The 18,371-nt window shown below is 49.0% G+C and overlaps 3 protein-coding genes across 6 annotated transcripts; 2 read left to right on the forward strand and 1 right to left on the reverse strand.

The window, feature by feature from the left end:
* The first annotated feature begins 9 nt into the window (after positions 1-9).
* LOC116454764 (lysophosphatidic acid receptor 6-like) lies at positions 10-7,561 on the forward strand. Of its 2 annotated transcripts, XM_032131744.1 has the most exons (4): positions 10-101; positions 1,316-1,419; positions 3,701-4,943; positions 5,611-7,561. In XM_032131744.1, the coding sequence occupies exon 3, from the start codon at positions 3,881-3,883 to the stop codon at positions 4,931-4,933; it is 1,053 nt and encodes a 350-aa protein (XP_031987635.1). In that variant the 5' UTR covers positions 10-101; positions 1,316-1,419; positions 3,701-3,880; the 3' UTR covers positions 4,934-4,943; positions 5,611-7,561. The 2 variants fall into 2 exon arrangements, with proteins under 2 accessions (XP_031987635.1, XP_031987634.1); XM_032131743.1 differs by having other exon boundaries at positions 3,701-7,561.
* INTS11 (integrator complex subunit 11) lies at positions 6,989-16,077 on the reverse strand. Of its 3 annotated transcripts, none has more exons than XM_032131741.1 (18): positions 16,055-16,077; positions 15,357-15,540; positions 14,638-14,735; positions 13,839-13,912; positions 13,425-13,653; positions 13,235-13,333; positions 13,085-13,119; positions 12,316-12,454; positions 11,999-12,063; positions 11,546-11,735; positions 10,908-10,991; positions 10,611-10,700; positions 9,928-10,090; positions 9,573-9,680; positions 9,076-9,137; positions 8,415-8,557; positions 7,884-8,013; positions 6,989-7,162 (listed from the first exon to the last, which is right to left on the reverse strand). In XM_032131741.1, the coding sequence occupies exons 2-18, from the start codon at positions 15,382-15,384 to the stop codon at positions 7,097-7,099; spliced, it is 1,803 nt and encodes a 600-aa protein (XP_031987632.1). In that variant the 5' UTR covers positions 15,385-15,540; positions 16,055-16,077; the 3' UTR covers positions 6,989-7,096. The 3 variants fall into 3 exon arrangements, with proteins under 3 accessions (XP_031987632.1, XP_031987631.1, XP_031987633.1); XM_032131740.1 differs by lacking the exon at positions 16,055-16,077 and adding an exon at positions 15,751-15,819; XM_032131742.1 differs by lacking the exons at positions 6,989-7,162; positions 7,884-8,013; positions 8,415-8,557; positions 16,055-16,077 and adding exons at positions 8,760-8,909; positions 15,751-15,819.
* On the forward strand, positions 15,906-18,281 carry CPTP (ceramide-1-phosphate transfer protein). Its single transcript, XM_032131747.1, has 2 exons — positions 15,906-16,080; positions 16,629-18,281. Exons 1-2 carry the CDS (start codon positions 15,953-15,955, stop codon positions 17,134-17,136), a joined length of 636 nt encoding a protein of 211 aa, XP_031987638.1. The 5' UTR covers positions 15,906-15,952; the 3' UTR covers positions 17,137-18,281.
* The last annotated feature ends 90 nt before the right edge of the window (positions 18,282-18,371 follow it).

Consider the following 18,371-nt stretch of genomic DNA (forward strand, 5'->3'; position numbering starts at 1 on the left):
TGCCAGGGGAGAAGGAAGAACAATTTTGTGCTGCTTTCTTTCTTCTGGCTTCTCTCTGAGGTTCTGCTGCCTGCCTCAGGAGGAGGAAGGAGTGGGGCTGGGTATTTTTCATATTTTGGGGTGTTTTTTCCTGCTGTGGGGGGTGTGGGAGGAAGGCAGGCTGAGAGAGAGGAGAAAATGCAGCATTTCCTCTCCTCCCTTTGTGAGCTGCTTTTGTTTGATGAGGGATTTGCAGAAACAGCCTTTGGAAGTGCTCAGGTTTTTCCTCTCCCCATCTCCCAGAAGCTTTTACTTCATCCTTCAGCTCCTCGTGGTGCTGTCACTCTCTCAGGGCAGGGAGCAGGGAACTCATATTTGTCTTTATTTTATTTTAACCACTCAGCTCTGCCTGCTTGCCCAGGCTGTAAAATAAACATTGGGCAACTTGTGGGTTTTTTCCTCAGCAATGACACCAGAATCTCTGCGTGTTTTGGTTAGAAAATGACTGGAAGAATGGCAGGAATACAGAAAAGATGAAAATGTCGAGTTCTGAAGTGAAACCCTCCTGCAGTGGAAGCATTTGGGAAGTCTGGGACCTCCAGAGCAATCTCCCCTCTGTGAGGGAAAAAACTGCAGAGACAGAGTTGGTCAGAGCTCCTGAGGGCCCCAAAATTCCCAGGTTTTGTGCTGGAGGGAGCAGCAGCTCTTCCTGACCTCTCTGAGGGCCACCCTGGATTTGGGATGGGGATCAAGTGAGTGACCCTGGCAGAGGACTCGGGGATGGCCCAAATCTGGGGGTCAGTGGTGCCTGTCCCAGGCAGCAATTTTGCCTCACACCTCCTTTGGACAGGGAAGGGAAGGGTAGAGGAGATTCCTGGCTCCCCTTGGAGTTCTTTATTCCCTCAGGGAATAATTCCCAGCACTGCTTTGGAGGAGTCCTGGTCTCTGCCATGGAGAGCTGGAGCTGTTTGAGGTCTGTTTGTGCTCCCTGCTCCAGCCTTGCTGGATCAGCACAGGGAATCAGGGATTTTCCAGCTGTTCCAAACCTTAATGTGTTTCCAGCCAGGAATTTGCCTGAAAGATGGACTAGCAGCATTCCCTGGCTCTCCCTCCCTTTGAGGGAAGTGGGAATGCAGCTCCAGGCCCAGCTGGGAGTGGGTCAGGGATGGTTCCAGGGGGACAGGAGGGGATCTGGGCTGCCTTTGGGTGGGATTTTTGTGCTTCCCTCGTGCAGGGGATTTTTGGGGAGCACCAAAGCCCCACTGGAGCTCCCCCCCCAGTTTTTGGGGGACGTCTCAGCGACAGCTCTTGGTGGCTTCCTGTGGTTTCTCTGCAGAGCAGCAGTGACAGATTCCCCGAGCAGCTGAGCAGAGACCTCACAGCTCTGGGGGGACTTTGGAGAGGCCCCTCCTGCAGCTCCTGCACCAGACCTGAGCTCTGGTAAGTCCAGTTTCTATCTGAATTTATTATTTTAGTTTTCACAGGGCATAGAAATAATCATATTCATCCTATTTGGGTGTTCATCAAGCTGCAGGCTCAGGTGTCTCCCCTTTCTAACAGCCACGGTGCAGAAATATCTGAAATTGAGGTTTATGTACTTGTTTCTCAACTTCTGGCCCAATAAAAACCCAAATTTAGTGGCTGAGCATTTGCCCAGGCAGGAGTTAAGTAGTAAATTACCTGGTAAACTCTGCAAAAAGAACTATTGAGGGGTTTTATTTTGGTTTTTTGCATCCCAGAGCAGCTGTTAAAAATAATCTAAAGGCACTGAATGAAAGGAGATGCTCCCTCAGCAGAGAATTCCTGCACAAACTCCAAGTCCAAGTAGTTTTTATGTCCTTCATTAATACTCATTATCAGGGGGATTTTTCCATTCTTTTCCTGTTTATTTTGTGGCATTACTGGGTCTCTTCAGTTGATTCAATTTGGGCACCCTTTCCATGGGGAGATGGTTTGAAAGTGATGCTTTAAAATCAGGAAAAAACCCCCAAATTTATCAAAGTTCAGAGACTCAACCTGGGGTTTACATGGAAAAACTGAATAATTTCATGAACTCCAAATGCAGTGGGAATTTTGATGCTTTTCTGTGTGCTTGGAAATGAAATTACTGCCCAGAAACCGGAGTTCAGGGGGGCCCAAAAAAAACCCACCCAGAACCGAAACCAACAAAACAATTCTGGGGAAGCAAAAGTGAATTTGGAATTTGGTCTGAGCCCATATTTGAAAAATGGCAGAGAAGTCTGTCCCCTCTCAGGATGGAAGGTGTGAAGGGGGATCCTGTTAGAGGGGAGGGATTTGGGGCATTTATCTGGTGAGGAGCAGGAGCTTGTGAGGATTTTACCCCTCCCCAGCTCTCTCTGAACCCGCACCAGGCGGGTGCTCAGGGCCAAAACTCTGCGATGAAGAACATTTCAACTCCTAAATTCATCTCTCAGCCATGGTTTGGTGTTAATTTTGCTCTGTGTTTACAACCCCTTTGCTATTGGGTGCAAAACCTGTGTAAGATCCCTGTGTTTGCCTGCTTAAAATGAAACCAATTTTTTGGTCTCTTTTCACATGGTTTTATCACGGTTTTTTGTCTATTTTCTTATTTTTTTGGTCTCTTTTCTCATTTTTATCTCTGGTTTTTGTTTCTTTTCTCATTTTTTTCTCATGTTTTTTGTCTCTTATGTTCTTTTCTCATGGTTTTTGTCTCTTTTCTCATTTTTTTCTTATGTTTTTTGGCTCTTCTCATTTTTTTCTCATTTTTTTGTCTCTTTTCATTTTTTTCTCATGGTTTTGTCTCTTTTCTCATTTTTATCTCTGGTTTTTGTCTCTTTTCTCTTTTTTTTTCTCATTTTTTTGTCTCTTTTCTCATTTTTTTCTCATGTTTTTTGTCTCATGTTCTTTTCTCATAGTTTTTGTCTCTTTTCTCATTTTTTCTCATGTTTTTTGTCTCTTTTCTCATTTTTTTCTCATTTTTTTGTCTCTTTTTCATTTTTTTCTCATGTTTTTTGTCTCTTTTCTCATTTTTTTCTCATGTTTTTTGTCTCTTTTCTCGTTTTTTTCTCATGTTTTTTGTCTCTTTTCTCATTTTTATCTCTGGGTTTTGTCTCTTTTCTTGTTTTTTTCTCATGTTTTTTGTCTCTTATGTTCTTTCCTCATGATTTTTGTCTCTTTTCTCATGTTTCACGTATCTGGGGCAGTTCTGACTTTGTGAGATAAACAACTCTTGGCAGGAAGTGTGAATTCAGAGTTTCCTTTGGAAAACACCCACCAGCCTTTGTTGTTTTGGTGCTTTCAGTGCCTCCGTTTTGGGGCCATTGTGCACATTTTAGGTGACTTTAATTCCTCACTGCCTGCAAGGGGCTCTGTTCAGGTGCCACAATTGGATTTATTTACTCAGATTCCTTTTCTGTCTGATGGGAGCTGCACTGTTGGGGTGCAGTTTATGGCCTGAGTGAGAGCCCTGCTTGTGCAGTGCCTCTTTCCCCTATTTCAGACACAAACCCCAGTCCTTCAGGCTGCTTTTGGAGCAGGTGAGTGGTGGTTTCCCTCTGCAGAGAAGGTTTTAGGGTGCTGAAAATCCACCCAGTGTGGACATTTCCCCTTGTCCCCTTCGCTCAGCTCCTCTGTTACCGTAGTGTTGTCAGCTCAGGATGATTTTAGTGCCACTAAAGGCTCTGTCCACTGGGAAAACTCAAGTGTTTGTGGTTTAAATGGTTTATTTTTTCTTTTTTAGGGACACTGCTTCCCATGCAAAGCCCCCAGGCCTGACCCACAGACCTGACCAGGCTGAGCATCGTTCTGGGGTGAAACTTCAGCTCTCACCCGCTTGGGATGAAATAAAACTCCAGGAGTGAGGGATGCCTTAAACTTCACCCCACGTGAAGGGAATAATTCCTGCTCTCCAGCAGGACCCATGGCAGGGATTTCCTGGCTTGAGGGAGTCTCCAATGGGACAAATTTCCCAAGTTCCAGTGGGACAAATGCCAGCTCAGGAGCAGCTTTGCAGCATTCCCTGTTTGCTGTCACCTACAGCGCTGTGTTGGTGCTGGGGCTGCTGGGCAATGCCCTGGCCCTGTCCCTGCTGTCCTGCAGAGCCAAGCCCTTGTCCCACTCCTACATCCTCCTGCTGCAGCTGGCCCTGCTGGACACCCTGTTCCTTTGTGTGCTGCCCCTCCACATCCATTCCCAGCTGCGTGGGGACACCTGGGCCTTTGGGGACACGGCCTGCAGGGTCACAGGGGCTCTGTTCTGCCTCCACATCTCCCTGAGCGTCGCCTTTTTCAGCTGCCTCTGTGCAGATCTGTGGCTGGCAGTGCTGCACCCCTTCACCTCCATCCAGCTCAGGGCCACCCACTACCTGCTGCTGGCCACGGCCCTGTGGGTGGTGGCCCTTGGTGGCACTGTCCCGCTGGTCCTCCACAGCAGGGGGGTGAGGAGCAGCACAGCCTGCTTTGGCAGCTTCCCTGGGAGCTGGGCTCACCCCACAGCCCCTCACACCATCCTGGCCTTCATTTTTGGGGTGGTTGTGCCGTTTTCCATCATCCTGCTGGGCTTCCCGCTGGTGGCCAGGAGCATCTGGCAGAGCCGGCGCAGAGCTGCCAAGAGGAAGGCCCTGGGCACCATCTCCATCATCCTGGGCATCTGTGCCCTCTGCTTCCTGCCCCACCACCTCACCCAGCTGCTGCGCTTCCTGCTGGGGCTCCGGGGGATCCAGAGGGAGCCGTTCCCCAGCCTGATCCCCGAGATCCAGAGGGTGACCTCGGCCCTGGCGAGCTGCAGCTGCTGCCTCAACCCCCTCCTGTACTATTTCCACTCCTCCAGCAGGCACTGGCACTGCCCCTTCAGGCTCAGGCTCAGGTCTAAGAGGGTGTTCACCATCTGTGACCAGAATTTCGGGGACCCCTCCTGGGACTACAAACCCAGGCAGAGGCATGGAAGGAAAAACCACGGGGATGGAATCAACTGATCCACTCCAGGTACACACAGAGCTGATCTTTCCCACTATCCTTAAAAACAAACCTGGAAAACCCTTTTTTTTAAATTTTTTTCCCCCGTGTGGTGGCTGTTAAAGCAGCTGGAGATTTGATCAGGAAACTGGGACAATCCTTGGGGGAGCTGGATCCTTGGACAGGCCTCCTGGTTTTGTGTTCAGTGATGTTTTGGGCTCATTCTGTTTAATTCTGGGGTTGGTAGAAGCCAGGGCTGTTTCCCTGGGAAGCAGCACATCCCAGGAAGGGGTGATTTGAAGGATCCAGGCAGCCCTGCTGGGCTTTTCCATGTTTTGGAGGGCTCCTGTTCCCTCCCAGGCTGCTGCCCACATTCCACAGCCAAATAGGGGCTTCTCATCCTCCCTTGGCTTCCCGAGGAATATTCCAAGGTTTCCAGCCTCGAGTGCCTGTGGATCCAAGCTGGACACTGATTAATGGAGGTTTAGAAGGGAGCAGAGATTTGATAAATCCCAGGATTTATCAGTGATGAACAAGCTCCTCTCCCCACAGGCTCGGGGAGTTCCTGCAGGAGCTGGCCCAGCTCTTTGTGCTGTGTGGTCCTCTTGAAATGTCAAAAAGTTCTTTTTTCCAGTCACATTTGGTGATAGAAACACAATTATCTGACCTTTCCTCACCCCTTTTCTTGTACTAACAGACCCCACGCGGCTTCTGAGAACTGCTGAGTTTCCATCCCCTGTGAAACTGAGACTCTGGAGAAGACTTTGTCATTTGTGGGCGATTGCTGAGGCACCAGAAAACCACAGGCCTGGCTTAAAACCTGCTTAGACCCGAGTTTACTCCAGAGGATGTGGAGTTTTGGTGCAACAGAGGCACAGGCTCAGTTCTCCTCATTCAGACACCACCCCAAAACTTTGTAAAGGGACTCAGGGCAGCTGAGAGCAGCAGATTAACAAAAATCAGGATTTGAATTTCCAAATGCAGCCTAAAATTCACCCTGTGCCCGGGTGCTGGGTTCCCCAGGCTGTGCTGTTCCTGGACTCTGCCTGGAGCAGGATTGTTGTGGCAGAATGGTTTGGGGGATCAGTCATTGTGCCACTGGAGGATTTCTCAGTTTCTCTTTGCTCAGCAGTGGCTCCTGCAGCTTCTGCCCAGAGTCAGCCGAGTTTTGGTGCTCTTGGGGCAGGGACAGGCAGGAAAGAGGTGGGAAAGGAGCAGTGGGGGTGCAGGTTTGGGGGAAATCCCAGGGTTCTGGTGGGGGTTTGGCTCTGGGAGGCTGCTCTGATCTGCCAAAACCACTCCCCAACCCCCCTGAGCTGTGCAGGGAGCAAACCAAGAGCTGGGATTCACTGAAATAGAGCTGAAGCTCTGCCCTGGTTGACTTTTGGGGGTGCAGCGTTGTGTTTGTTGTTGTTCTTGATTGGACACCTCTTATTAATTACTGTTAAAACACCAGCTTGGCCTCTGGCCTCTCCCTTCCTGTATTTTGCCAATATTTTTTAAACATTGGTGAGAAAATCAGCTCCAGCTTTTCTGAACTCTGGAAAATGATGATCCCTGTGTTCCTTGGGAGTGTTTGGTGAAGATCCTGGCACTGTGAGAGCCTCAGAGGGAGCATCAGCCCAAAATAATCCTTTACCTTTAGCAGAAATTGCTGGTTTTATCCCATTTATAGGCTGTGGAAAATCCTCCCAGCACTGGAGGGGGACTGGTTTTATCAGCCAAGCACAATCTTTATGCTGTGGATAAAGGTAAAAAAAATGGGTTGGAGGCTCCTTGCAGCTGTCCCTGAGGGAAGGATGGGGAATTAAAGAAGTTTTGCTGCTTGGTCATCAGCACATTGAGGCTTTTACACTTTCTATGGGCTCTGTTATGCTTTTGTACTTTGAGTTTTAGTTGTTTCAGGCAGCACTGCTGGGATTTGAAGGGAAATGAGCTGTGGGAGGAGAAAACACTGAGTAATTTTTACTTCAGTGTGTAAGCAACTCAAAAATTGTTCCTCAGATCTGTTTCAAAACAGGTTCTTGACTCCCTGGATAGGTTTGTCCAAGGGGGAAAAGGTGTCACTGCAGGAATTGGACAAACACTGGAATTCTTTTACTAAAACCAACCAGAAAAAGCATTGACAATGTAAACAAAATAAAATCTGACTCTGTGACCCCCCCCCAGGCTGAGCTCTGATCTCAGGGTGTGCTCTGGGGCAAGCCTTTCTTCAGGAGGGATGTGAGATAACTGCCCAGCTCTTCGTCCTAAAAAGATAAAGAGAAATGGGATGAGAGCCAAATCTTCCTCTTGACTGTCCCAGTTGGGGCAGTAAATTTAATTTTGGTACCTAGAAATGAACTGAGAGAGTTCCTGGACCCTGCAAGATCTAAGGTGAGCTGTGTTCAGAAATGGGAACAATCCACAAATGAATTTCTGGGTGTTCTTATAAAAGATTGGTGTGAAACTGCCATTTCTCAAAGGACCTGAGGGATTTCCTTTGAGGAAAAGCCCCATTTTTGCTTGAAATCAAGGAATAAAGAACGACTGATCTTATTGCTTGGCCCTCCAGAAGCATTTCCTTGCTGTCAAGAAAGGATTTAATAATCCAGCCACAGAAAGCAAAGATGATGGAATGACTGTGAAATAAAAGAATGTTAAGATCAGAGTTTTCTACTTGTTTTAAATCTTCCCAGTAAGAACCACAATGTGAAATACTCAGCAGTGCTCAAAACACAGAGAGAACTGAATTAACTGGAATTCAGTGTAATTACCCCAAAAGTTGCCTGTGCTTCAGTGGGCCCTGAGAGCTCCTATAAAACCATTTCTGCTCAACCCCCTGTGGTCAGAAAACAGCAGGGACTCCCCTCATCTTCCAGGGAAGCTCCTTCAAAGCCAGAAGGAAGAAGATTCACCCCTCACAGCCACCCCCAGTGCAGGAAAGGTTTGGAATGGAAGGAATTGAGGTCAGAAATCAGGAATTCCCACCTGGTAGGTCCAGGACACGAGCAGGACTTTGGTTCCTTGATCCTCCGAGTGCGCCGTGGCCTGGATCAGGATGGACTCCACAGTGATGGAGCCATCAGGGAGATGCTGCACTGAGTAATCCTTCAGGATCCTGGAGAGAGAGGAGATGGGATTTATTGGGGGTGCTGGGTCACCCCTGGATCTTTATCCCAACCTTCAGCCTGCTCCTGTCTTGGCTGTGTCTGAGCCAGCACCCTCTGCCCCAGACAGGGAAAACAGGGCTGATCCATTGGCTTATTCTGGTGCTTGTGTTAATCATGGAGCATTTCCTACAGAAATTATTCCTGCAGAGTTCATCCCAGGCTCTACAGCTCCAATCTGAGCCCTGCTCTCCCAAGGAAAGAACTCTCAGGATGCTGCACAATGGGAAAAACAACTCCGAAGGTTCTGCTGTTCCCAGCTCAAAGGGGATCTGTGCTACACCAGCCTTGGGAATAAGCTCAGCTCCATCCCTGAGGGATTAAAAACCCTTCCCAGGAAAGCAGAGCTCACCCCTTGAGGTGGTTGTAGACCCTGAGCACGGTCTCGTGCTCCTTGCGCGGGTCCTGGATGTGCACGCGGCAGGTGAAGCGCAGCTGATGCTCCGCCAGCCCCAGCTCCTTCAGGGCCTGCTCGGGGGAAACCAGCCGGAAACTCTGGGGGAGAAAGGGAGAAATCCATGGAAAAACCACTCCTCTGAGCCTTGTGGAGCTGTGTTGCTGCCCTGGGGTCAGCAGGGAAGGCTGTTCCCTTTCCGTGCTGAAATATCGCTGCGTGTTTGTCACTGCAGCAAAGGGAGGGGTAACCCTGGGACAAAACATCCACCTCGACAGGAATAAATAAATATTTAACAAAATAAGGCTGCTCTCTGCAAGTTGGTTTGACTTTGAGCAGGGGAATGATGCTTAAAAATAAAGATGAGGTTGAAGAGTTAAGAACTGCATCTCCTTTGTGAGAAAGCAGAGCCGCTCATTTGGGTTCCTTGTGCACCCAGAACGTGACACCACCCTGAGAGGACACAAAAACACACTCTGAGAGGACACAAAACACCCTCAGAGGACACAAAAACACACTCAGAGGACACAAAACACCCAGAGAGGACACAAAAACACCCAGAGAGGACACAAAACACCCAGAGAGGACGCAAGCCAAGCACAAGGACTCTCTCACTCACATTATCCTTCATGAGTAACGTGCCGTGCATGAGCTTTGGCTTCTTGGCATCTGGTAAAGGACCTAAAGCGAGGCCAGGGGGAGAAAAACACAACGTGAGGTGCTGGTTTTTCACCCAAAACTGCTGCTCTGGGACTGAGGTTGGAGCTCTGAGGTCCTGCTGAGGTTCAGACATTAAAATTTTACACTTCTCAGTTCATCAGTGGTGCTTAACCATTATCAGAAATACTGACACCTAAGAAATAATGACCCAGAGCAACTCCCTCTCTTCCCAGAGCACTTCCTGATGTGAGAATGAGATTATTTTTCTGAAATTGAGTTTATAAAAGTAATTCCAGCTTTCCCAAACCCAGCTGCTACAAGCATACACGGGTAGCAGACCAGGCACGGTGTGCACGTTGATTTTAAACGTTATTCAGTATAAATTTACAGCTTTCTGCCAACACCAACACTATAAAAAACAGCAGCAGGGAGGAAAATTGGGGTGGGAAGTGTCACCTATGGCTGTTTCCCTCTTGAGGAGGCCCAGGGAGATGTCCACAGGGATGCAGGGGTTGGTGAGGATGGTGGTGGTCTCTCCGTTGGCTGGCATGTAGCAGCTGACATCTGCAAAGGGAACAGCTCCTGTCAGCCCCCCTGGGGCAGCTGGAAATGCACAAAACAATCCTAACTCATGTCCAAGGGGCTCACTGCAATTAACTGGGCTTCATTAATGCTAATGAAGATGTTACAGGCATCAGTTCCTTGAGGGGAGCTGTAAATGCCACCCCACCTGACCGTGCTGAGGGCCAGCGGATCAAAAACGTGACTTTAAAGCTTGGAGGCCATTCCTTCCCCTCCCACGGATACCTACGGAATTCCTGCTCGATTTTCTGCTTCAGGAACTCCATTTTCTTGGCTTCCCCATGAACCAGGAGCACATTCCGGGGCTCAGCCTGGCGGATCAGCTGCATGATGCCCTTGGCATCGGCGTGGGCGCTGAAGGACATGTACTCCACCTGCATCTTCACTTCCAGCTGGGGGGAGCAGAGCACAGGGCTTGGGAACTGGGAATTCCTTTGGAACACACACACACAGACCCAGACCCCTCTGGATTTCATTGAAAGGAGGAAGGAGAAAACCTAAATTGTCTTAACAAAAAGCTTTCATAACTTAAAGGCTCACGCTGCCCCATTTCAGACAATACTTGTCACACAAAAAACCCAAATATTTAAGGTCAGCTGGTGTTTTATTATCCAAATCTGCTGAAATAGATGTAATTTTTACCTATTTGCCTAATGGGGCCTCACTATTAAACATTATAAAGTGCCCCTCGCCCCTCAAAGTTTTATGGAAGAAGCAAAGGGCCCCTCACAGTTTTAAGACAGAAATTAATGCAAGGGGGAAAAAACCCAAGTCCAACTTCGCTACTGCAAAAGGGGAAAAAAAACCAAGTGCAACTCCAAATCCAAAGATTTTGAGGTATTTTCAGTGTTGGATTCATCCTATTCCCACTGCAAGGACAAGAACTTGCCCCAAATGGAAAATCAAACTCACAATTTGTCTTCCTTCCATCTCCAGCTTCCTTTGCCCACTGAGGATCTTGTGGCCCACAGTGCCCTGGACGCAGTAGCCAGGCATGATCACCTGGGGAAAACCAGGAAAAATCAACAATTCCATGGGTTGGGCCTGGCAGGGCTGGTAAACATCAGAATAGTCACAAATGGAGAGCTTGGAGAGCTCAAAGAGGATTTGTGTCCTTGAATTCCAGCTCCTCAGGAAAAGCTTTCCTACGACCTCAGTCCTTAGGATTCACATTGCCATAAAACATCACCCAAAACCCCAATTTCTTACCATATTCTTCTCATTCCCTGCCCACTTCCTGAAGATTTGAAGGGACTGTCCTGCATGGAGCATTCCAGGGGTTGCAAACACCACCTGGAAGTAAAGGTGTGTCATAAATCACTACAGAAAACAAATTTTTCCATTATTTATATAAATATCCTACATCTGTGCAGAGCATCCACCAATACCCATCACCAACACTACAAAAATAGGGATTTTTGCTATTTGGTTTTCTTCCCACCCTGTCTAAAATTCCCAGGAGCTGAGATACAGTTTTAGGAAGTATTTGTGAGCATCTGATGGAAAACTCTTGAGTGGTTTTATAGTGCTACCAAATAAACCAGTCAGAATTAAAGCAGCAAGAAAAGCTTGTGTGGAAAAGAAAATCCTGGTTTGAATCAGGATCTGTAGATGATACAAACATGCAAAATTTTAATTTTCTCTGAGTGTTTTACCTTCAGTGAAATAAAAATAGAAAGAGCTTTAATATTCATAGGGATGGCCTGGCCACATGAGGTTTTTGGGTGGGATTGATAGGGTGGAGGATGGTCAGGGTGCTTTTCCCAGCAGGATTTGGGACCCTTGTGGAATAAAAGAGCTGCCAGACCCCCCAACCCTGCTCTGGTCCCTCCCCAACACCCACCTACCATGGGCCCTGGGTTGTCTGCAAAGGCTCTGTCAAAGGCTTTGATGTGTTTGAACTCAAACATGTTCCTCTGCACAAAAGTTTTCCGGATTTTCTGGTTAGTCCAGGTGATGAAGAGTTTGTAGTAGTGATTGGCTTTCTCTGTCAGGCCCGTGGAAAAATAAATTGGAGCCTTCAGGTTCATCCTTTCCCTGGAAAAGAAGTGATCTGTGAAGGGCAAAGTATTTCCTGGCTCTCCATACTGGGAGTCCATAACTGGGGAGTGTCCCAAGGGGGTTTTGGTGTGTGCTTCCCTATTTTCAGGAGCTATAAATCAGTATTGTAACAATGCGGGCTTTAGTGCCCTTCTCCTTGTCAGTGCAGCCAAATTCCTGCCATTCCCAATACTCATCAGACACAGGAGGAGCACAAAGGAGGACAAAAAGCAGGTGGGACATGCCCAGGCTGCACTCACCAGAAAGTCTCCAATAAAATACAAAGCTCCTGGGCACGTCCAAGGGCGAAAACCGGGATGAGAACCTGCAATGGAGGTGGAATTTAGGACTTCAGGTGGGATTTGTGAAAGCCAAACAGCATCAAATGCACTGTGGTTATTATTTCTGAACAAATCCCTCAGGTCCCTCTCACTTCCTGATGTTCTTCCAATTCCCACCAATGTGTTGGGCAGTTTGGAATGAAAGGCACAGGCACAGCTCTCCGTGCGCCCAGGGGAATTTCTGTTCTCTCCTGGATGATTTGAAACCAACAAATCCATGGAAAAGGCCACTGTACCTTCCCCCCTCGTTCCACAGTCTCGTGAACTTTCTTCAGGAAATCCCTCTCCCTGCAGCGTTTGGAGTCCCTGATGGTGGTGGCGTAGGTGGATTCACTGATCAGCAGATCAGGGCGGCATTTATCAATCCAGGCAGCTCTGAACAGAGGGAATTCAAACCAAAAAGCAAATCAGGAGATGCTTTCTGGGTAGTTTTGATCTGAAGGTCTCCACGCTGGCTGGGGAATGTCACTGCGGCCAGAGGAAATAGGAGTAAAGGCGGGCCTTGGGAATTCTGTGGCAGCTTCAGTTCATTTTAATTAATCCAGCTCAAAATTGAGATTACAGACCTTGAAAAGGAACATTTATCCAGGTTTACATGCATTAAAATATTCACCTGAATAGCAGGAATATTATAAATCTCTCATTATACCAGTGAAAATACACTGAGGGCTGAGGTTTGTGATTAATAATCTCTTAGAAAGTAAAAACGCCATGAAAAGACATTTCAAACATTGAAGTCCAATTATTATACAGCCCTAAAAATAGATTATGTGAGTATTCAGAAGATAAAATGTGAATATTCAGATTACATTAAGGTCTGTCTGGCAGGTTTAATGTAAATCTCTTCACCCTCACAATTCAGAACTGCATTTATGTTTCCAGCAAAGACATCATTAAATATTCCAAAAAATCAAAGCTGGTGAGCCCCTACTCTTAACAGCAACTGTGCTGAAATCTTCCAGTGAGAAATACTCAAAACTCACCAAAATTCAGCTTTTTGCTTACCCCAAGTGTCTGTCTGGTGTCATGTTATAATCACCCTGAGGGGAGAAGAGAAACCCAGTGATATTTTTGAGGCAATGGAGGGATGTGTAAATATCTGGGAATATCTAGAGGTAATAAGAGGGAAATCATTCCAAATCTGGGCATACTCACAGTGTAAACCACGGACTCACACCCAACCTTGATCTGGAACATGGCAGCTCCCAGCACGTGGCCTGCATAGTAGGCCTTGATCTCCAGCTCCTCATCCACCTGCCCCAACAGCAAAACACTTCGTTAATGCCAACATTTTCAATTAAAATCAGCTTTCTTGCCTCCTGCAACACCAGAAATGCCCTTTCACCTGCACTGTCTGGTGAAGGTGCACAGCCACCACCTTCTTCATGCAGTCTTTGATCATCTGGGAGGTGAAGAAGTTGGTTTCCCCTTTCTTGTCCACGGTGATTTTCCTGTAGTCCTCCAGCAGGATGGGGCAGATGGCCTTGGTGGGGTGGGTCATGTAAATGGGGCCATCGTACCCAACCATCTCACTGAAATAGGGCAGGGCCCCACAGTGGTCCAGGTGGAAGTGGCTGCAAAAAAAAAAAAACCCACAGTGGTTGCACAGAATTCAGCTGAGGTGGCTCCCAGACCTTTTGCAGCTCTGCAGGACATGGAAAACCACCCAAAATATGAGGGATGGACTTGGAGAGTGTTTGGGATGTTAGGGACAGCACAAAAAGCATTCCCATTTCCCAGAAGGAGGGAAGTGCCTCACCTGATGATGACACAGTCCAGGAAATCCGTCAGCCTTCCGTTCTGGGTGATGTAGGAGAAGTCAGGGAAGCGCCTCTGCAGCCATGGGAAAACAGGCAACCATCAGGAATGCATCACTGATCCAAAAAACCCAAGGAGTGAAGGGCCTGGAACACTGGGAATGTGCTGATCCCTCTCCAGGCAGCGCCAGCAGCTTTTGTGTGCAGGGAGAGGCACAAAGGAGGGCACAGACAGAGAACTGACCCCCCAATAAATAAATTATTTATATAAATTATTTTATCTTCCAAGTAGAACAGGTGCCCAACACATGCTGGCTCTGAGGCACAAAGCCCCAAAAGCTTTCCTGTCACAGCCCATTTGCTGCTTGAACTCTTAATCCTACAGAATATTGGTGCTTTATTCCTTTCCTGCTGGTGTCAGCGGACCCAAAACCAGGAGTGTTTCCTTCTCTCTCCCTGGAGCTTCAGATGTGTGGTGAGGATCCCACAAGGAATGAACTGCCCCAAAGCAGTCGAGCTAAGGACAGGAATCCTGCTCACAGGAAATCCAGAGAGGCCAAAAGCACCTGGAATGGAGCATTAGCAGCTGCCTTCATGGATATTTTTCCAAAGTCCACCAGCCAGGGAAAGGAGGGCAGCATTTCACACACTTGAATACTTGAGGGGATGGATGATTTTGGGCAGGAAGGGAGATTTTTCAAGGGGAAAGAGCAGCTCTGCCCTACTCCAGCTCCAGCAGTGGCTGACAGAGGTGCCCAAAGGTGCTCAGGGGATGGCTGTGTCAGGGGATGCTGCACTCACATCATCATTGTAGCCCATGTGCATCCCACAGTCCAGCATCACGTTCTTCCCAGCGATGGACACCAGGATGCAGCTCCTGCCCACGTCCTGCCCAGCACCTGGACACCAGCAAAACACCAGCAAAACACCAGTAAAACACCAGTAAAACACCTCTGGCAACAGCTGCAGTTCTTTCAAAGGACAAGCAGGGAAAGGCCTGCACAAACTTCCTGCAACTGCAGTTTGAAGGAAGAGAAAAGAATCCTTTATCTGGCAAGGATTAGAATTCTGTTTCTTATGCACCTCCCCAGCTGCTCTGCTCTCATTAAGCTCTAATTAAGTCCACACCAAGCCTGAAAATTAAATAAAGCAGTTCTCCTGCTCAGCACATCCTCTGCCCCCTCAGTATGAACCCATAAAAAAAGATCAAACAAGGAAAAAAAGAGAAATATTTTCTTTCTGTGGCTCTTTAGCACTGTAGATGAATTAATGCTCTACCACAATACCACAGTGTCTTTACCACAATATCTTTACCAGACCATACCAATTAACCCTGGTTAATTAATCAAAATAGCTGTAACTGTCACTGGGAAGAGGAAAGGAGGACGGTGAGATGCTGACAGGAATCACATCAGGGCACTCTGCACACTGCCCCAGAAGTCTGGCCAAAATTATCCTGAATTCCAAATTCCACAGGTTTTCAGTGTTTGCATTTCAAGACGATTTTGGGCTGGACTTACCCAAAGGAGTGACTTTGATCTCAGGCATTTTAACACACTCCAGGTCCCAAACCCGCACAGAAAATTACTCCAAAAGTCGATCCGTGGGGGCCACAAAAAGAGAAGATTTCGCAGGTTTTACAGGGGCCATTTCAAATATTTTTCAGTGTCTGGCCGAAGACTCGAGCAGAGGCCGAACTTCTTCCTGAGAAGAGACAGAAAACACGGGTAAGATAATAAACAACTTGTGGAAAATCGGCCGTGCTTGGCTTCGATATCGACCACCACCGCTGTGAGGGGGGAAACACAAGTAGAAGCACACAAAAACACACCAAAAAAAAGCATAAAACCACATAAAAACCACATAAAAACCACATAAAAACCACATAAAAACCACATAACCCCGCAAACTCACCCAGGCCCGGCCCGCAGCCCCTCACAGAGCCCGGCGCCTCCTCCGCGCCTGCGCGGCGCCGGCGGGCCCCGCCCCTCGCGCACCCCGCGCGGATTGGCCGAGCCGCGGTGACGCACGCAAAGCGGATTGGCCAGCGGGGTGAGGGACGCGGCGCTGATTGGCCGAGCCGGGCGTGCGGGAAGGAGGAGGAAGAGGAAGGGCGATGGCGGCGGCCGCGGCCGCGGGCGCGTTCAGCCTGCGGGAGGTTCTCGAGGCCTTCCAGAGGTGCGTGACGGAGCAGCGGGAGGTGCTGCTGGAGCCCTACCTGAGCGGCTGGCGGGGGCTCATCCGGTGAGTGCCCGGGAGCGAGCGGGTGTTGCCCTTGGAGGGGGGCTGTGGGCAGAAGGATGGAGTGACAGGACAAGCAGCGATGGCTCCATAATGACGGATGGGAGATCTCCCTTAGAACGTGACTGCTATTTCTTCCTAATGTCCCATCTGCTTTAGGCCACGGCGGATCGTACACTGTTATATTCTCAGGAGTTCAGAACAGTTTCCCTAGTTTAACCCATTAAAACGAGTTGTGGCCTTTTCCAGCACCGGAGCTGACAGGAAAGATGGAGCGCGACTATTTACAGGAGCCTGGAGTGGCAGGGCAAGGAGGGGTGGAATCGAACTGGCAGAGACTAGGGTTAGACAGGATATTGGGAAGGAATTCCTGGCTGTGACGATGGGGATGGATTTCCCAGAGAAGCTGTGGCTGCCCCATCCCTGGAAGTGTCCAAGGCCAGGCTGGAGAACCCGGGATAGCGGATCCATAGCAGCGCGTGGGAGCTGCCTGCTCCTATTCCCCCATCTACCCCAAACCCTTCTGTAACCCCCTAACTCCCCTCCCGCAGGTTCCTGCAGAGCCTGGGCACCGTCTTCTCGTTCATCTCCAAGGACGCGGTGGCCAAGGTGTCGCTGCTGGAGGGGCACTGCGGGGGCCGGCAGGGACAGCAGTACGTGTCGCTGCAGTCCATGGTGCGCCACGAGCTGGCGGCGGGGCCGGCGGCGCTGCGGGCCCGCTCCGACTCCGGCTGCCGCACGGTGCTGCGGCTGCACCGCGCCCTGCGCTGGCTCCAGCTCTTCCTGGAGGGGCTGCGCTCCGGCGATTCCCGCACCTCCGTGGTCTGCACCGACGCCTACAACGCCTCGCTGGCCGCTTACCACCCCTGGGTGGTCCGCAAGGCCGCCACCGTGGCGTTCTGCGCGCTGCCCTCCCGCGACGCCTTCCTGGAGATCATGAACGTGGGCCCGCGAGAGGAGGCCGTGGCTATGCTGGGAGAGGCCATCCCCTACATCGGCGATGTTTACAGCATCACCCAGGAGCTCTTCGCACAGCACAAGCTGCTCGACCTGCCCTGACAGCGAGGGGGAGGCCACCGAGCCACGTTCCAGCAGGACCGGGATGAGCCCAGGGTGAAAATCACATTTTCACAGAAGCACAAGCGTCTGACGCTGGTTATTTCCACTTTTTCTTTCCAGCCTGGAGTTGAGGAGTTGGCCAAACTATTCAGGATGCCTCACTTTATAAGGGAAAAATGTGGACCAGTTCTTTTTTTACATCTGTCAGTTTATGTGTAGAGCTCTACAGTTAGAAAAAAAAAAAAATCCACATTAGGATGAGCTGCTAAGGGATTTTTTTGGTTGTTGTTGTTCCCAGCAAGGCTGGGAGGGGGGTGTTTTCCTTTTTAAGCTAAACTTCAGCAGCTTGTGTGCATTTCCAGCAATAATTCTGGCCTCGTGTGACAGCCCAGAGTTGAGCTGTGGTGTCTGAACACGTTTCTATCCCATGTGAGCTCACCTGGCCACTTTGGTTTATACAAAAATCCACCTGGGGGCTTTGCTGGAGAATATAATCCTGAGCAATGCACGTGGGAAAGGCAGCTCCTTTCCCTGTCACAGGCACCCCATCACTGCTGCTCATTCTGGGACCCCAGGAACTGAAGGAAGTGGGGGTGGATGTTGCTACCTTAAAGAGAAAGCTGGGCCTGGAGCAGGGATCCATCCAGCAGCACCTTCTCTGTGTGTCACATCCCTGCCTGTTGAATCCATGCTTTTTGCACTTGGGATGTGCAGCAGATTTTAATCTGTGCTGCACAATCCCCTTTATCCAGCCCAGGCTGCAGCCTGGAGCTGTTTGCCAGCCATGCCTCTGAGTTGTGTTCTTATGTGTTGATTTTATTTATGAATGTGTCAAATGCCTACAAAAAAAATGATTTCTCTGCCTCTCTGGGGGAAAAGCCACACTTGTACTGTAAATCACTTCTTTGTGATGCTTCTGGCTTCTACTGCAAATCACTGGAAGAGCCAGAGGATGTCAAATGGGATTTCCTGAGCTTTTGGAAAGCTGGAAAAGCACCCCAGGGTTAGTCCAGGATGACAGGAACAGTCGGGGTGGTCCCACAGGGTGATTGGCTCTTTTTGGCCTGATGTAACACTGAAAAATTCAGGAAATCACTATTACCTCATGGAGCCTGGACTAACTCGACATTAAATGATGCAAATAATGTGTTTCTGAGGAGTGTCCTCTGTGGGATCACACTCTGGGGGTGTGGTGGTGGAAGGGACATGATTTACAGTGTGACCTACTCACACTT

Source organism: Corvus moneduloides, chromosome 22 (assembly GCF_009650955.1).
Source record: "Corvus moneduloides isolate bCorMon1 chromosome 22, bCorMon1.pri, whole genome shotgun sequence".
NCBI lineage: Eukaryota > Metazoa > Chordata > Aves > Passeriformes > Corvidae > Corvus > Corvus moneduloides.

Bases quoted from the DNA above. Each gene is read 5' to 3' on its own strand.
- LOC116454764 (XM_032131743.1), top strand. From the start codon at position 3,881: ATGGCAGGGATTTCCTGGCTTGAGGGAGTCTCCAATGGGACAAATTTC.
- INTS11 (XM_032131741.1), bottom strand. From the start codon at position 15,384: ATGCCTGAGATCAAAGTCACTCCTTTGG. The intron at 14,736-15,356 runs GTAAGTCCAGCC...GCTGGTGTCCAG, and splicing joins GATCAAAGTCACTCCTTTGG to GTGCTGGGCAGGACGTGGGC. The intron at 11,736-11,998 runs GTGAGTGCAGCC...CTTCTTTTCCAG, and splicing joins ATTTTATTGGAGACTTTCTG to GGAAAGGATGAACCTGAAGG.
- CPTP (XM_032131747.1), top strand. From the start codon at position 15,953: ATGGCGGCGGCCGCGGCCGCGGGCGCGTTCAGCCTGCGGGAGGTTCTC. The intron at 16,081-16,628 runs GTGAGTGCCCGG...CCCCTCCCGCAG, and splicing joins GGCTGGCGGGGGCTCATCCG to GTTCCTGCAGAGCCTGGGCA.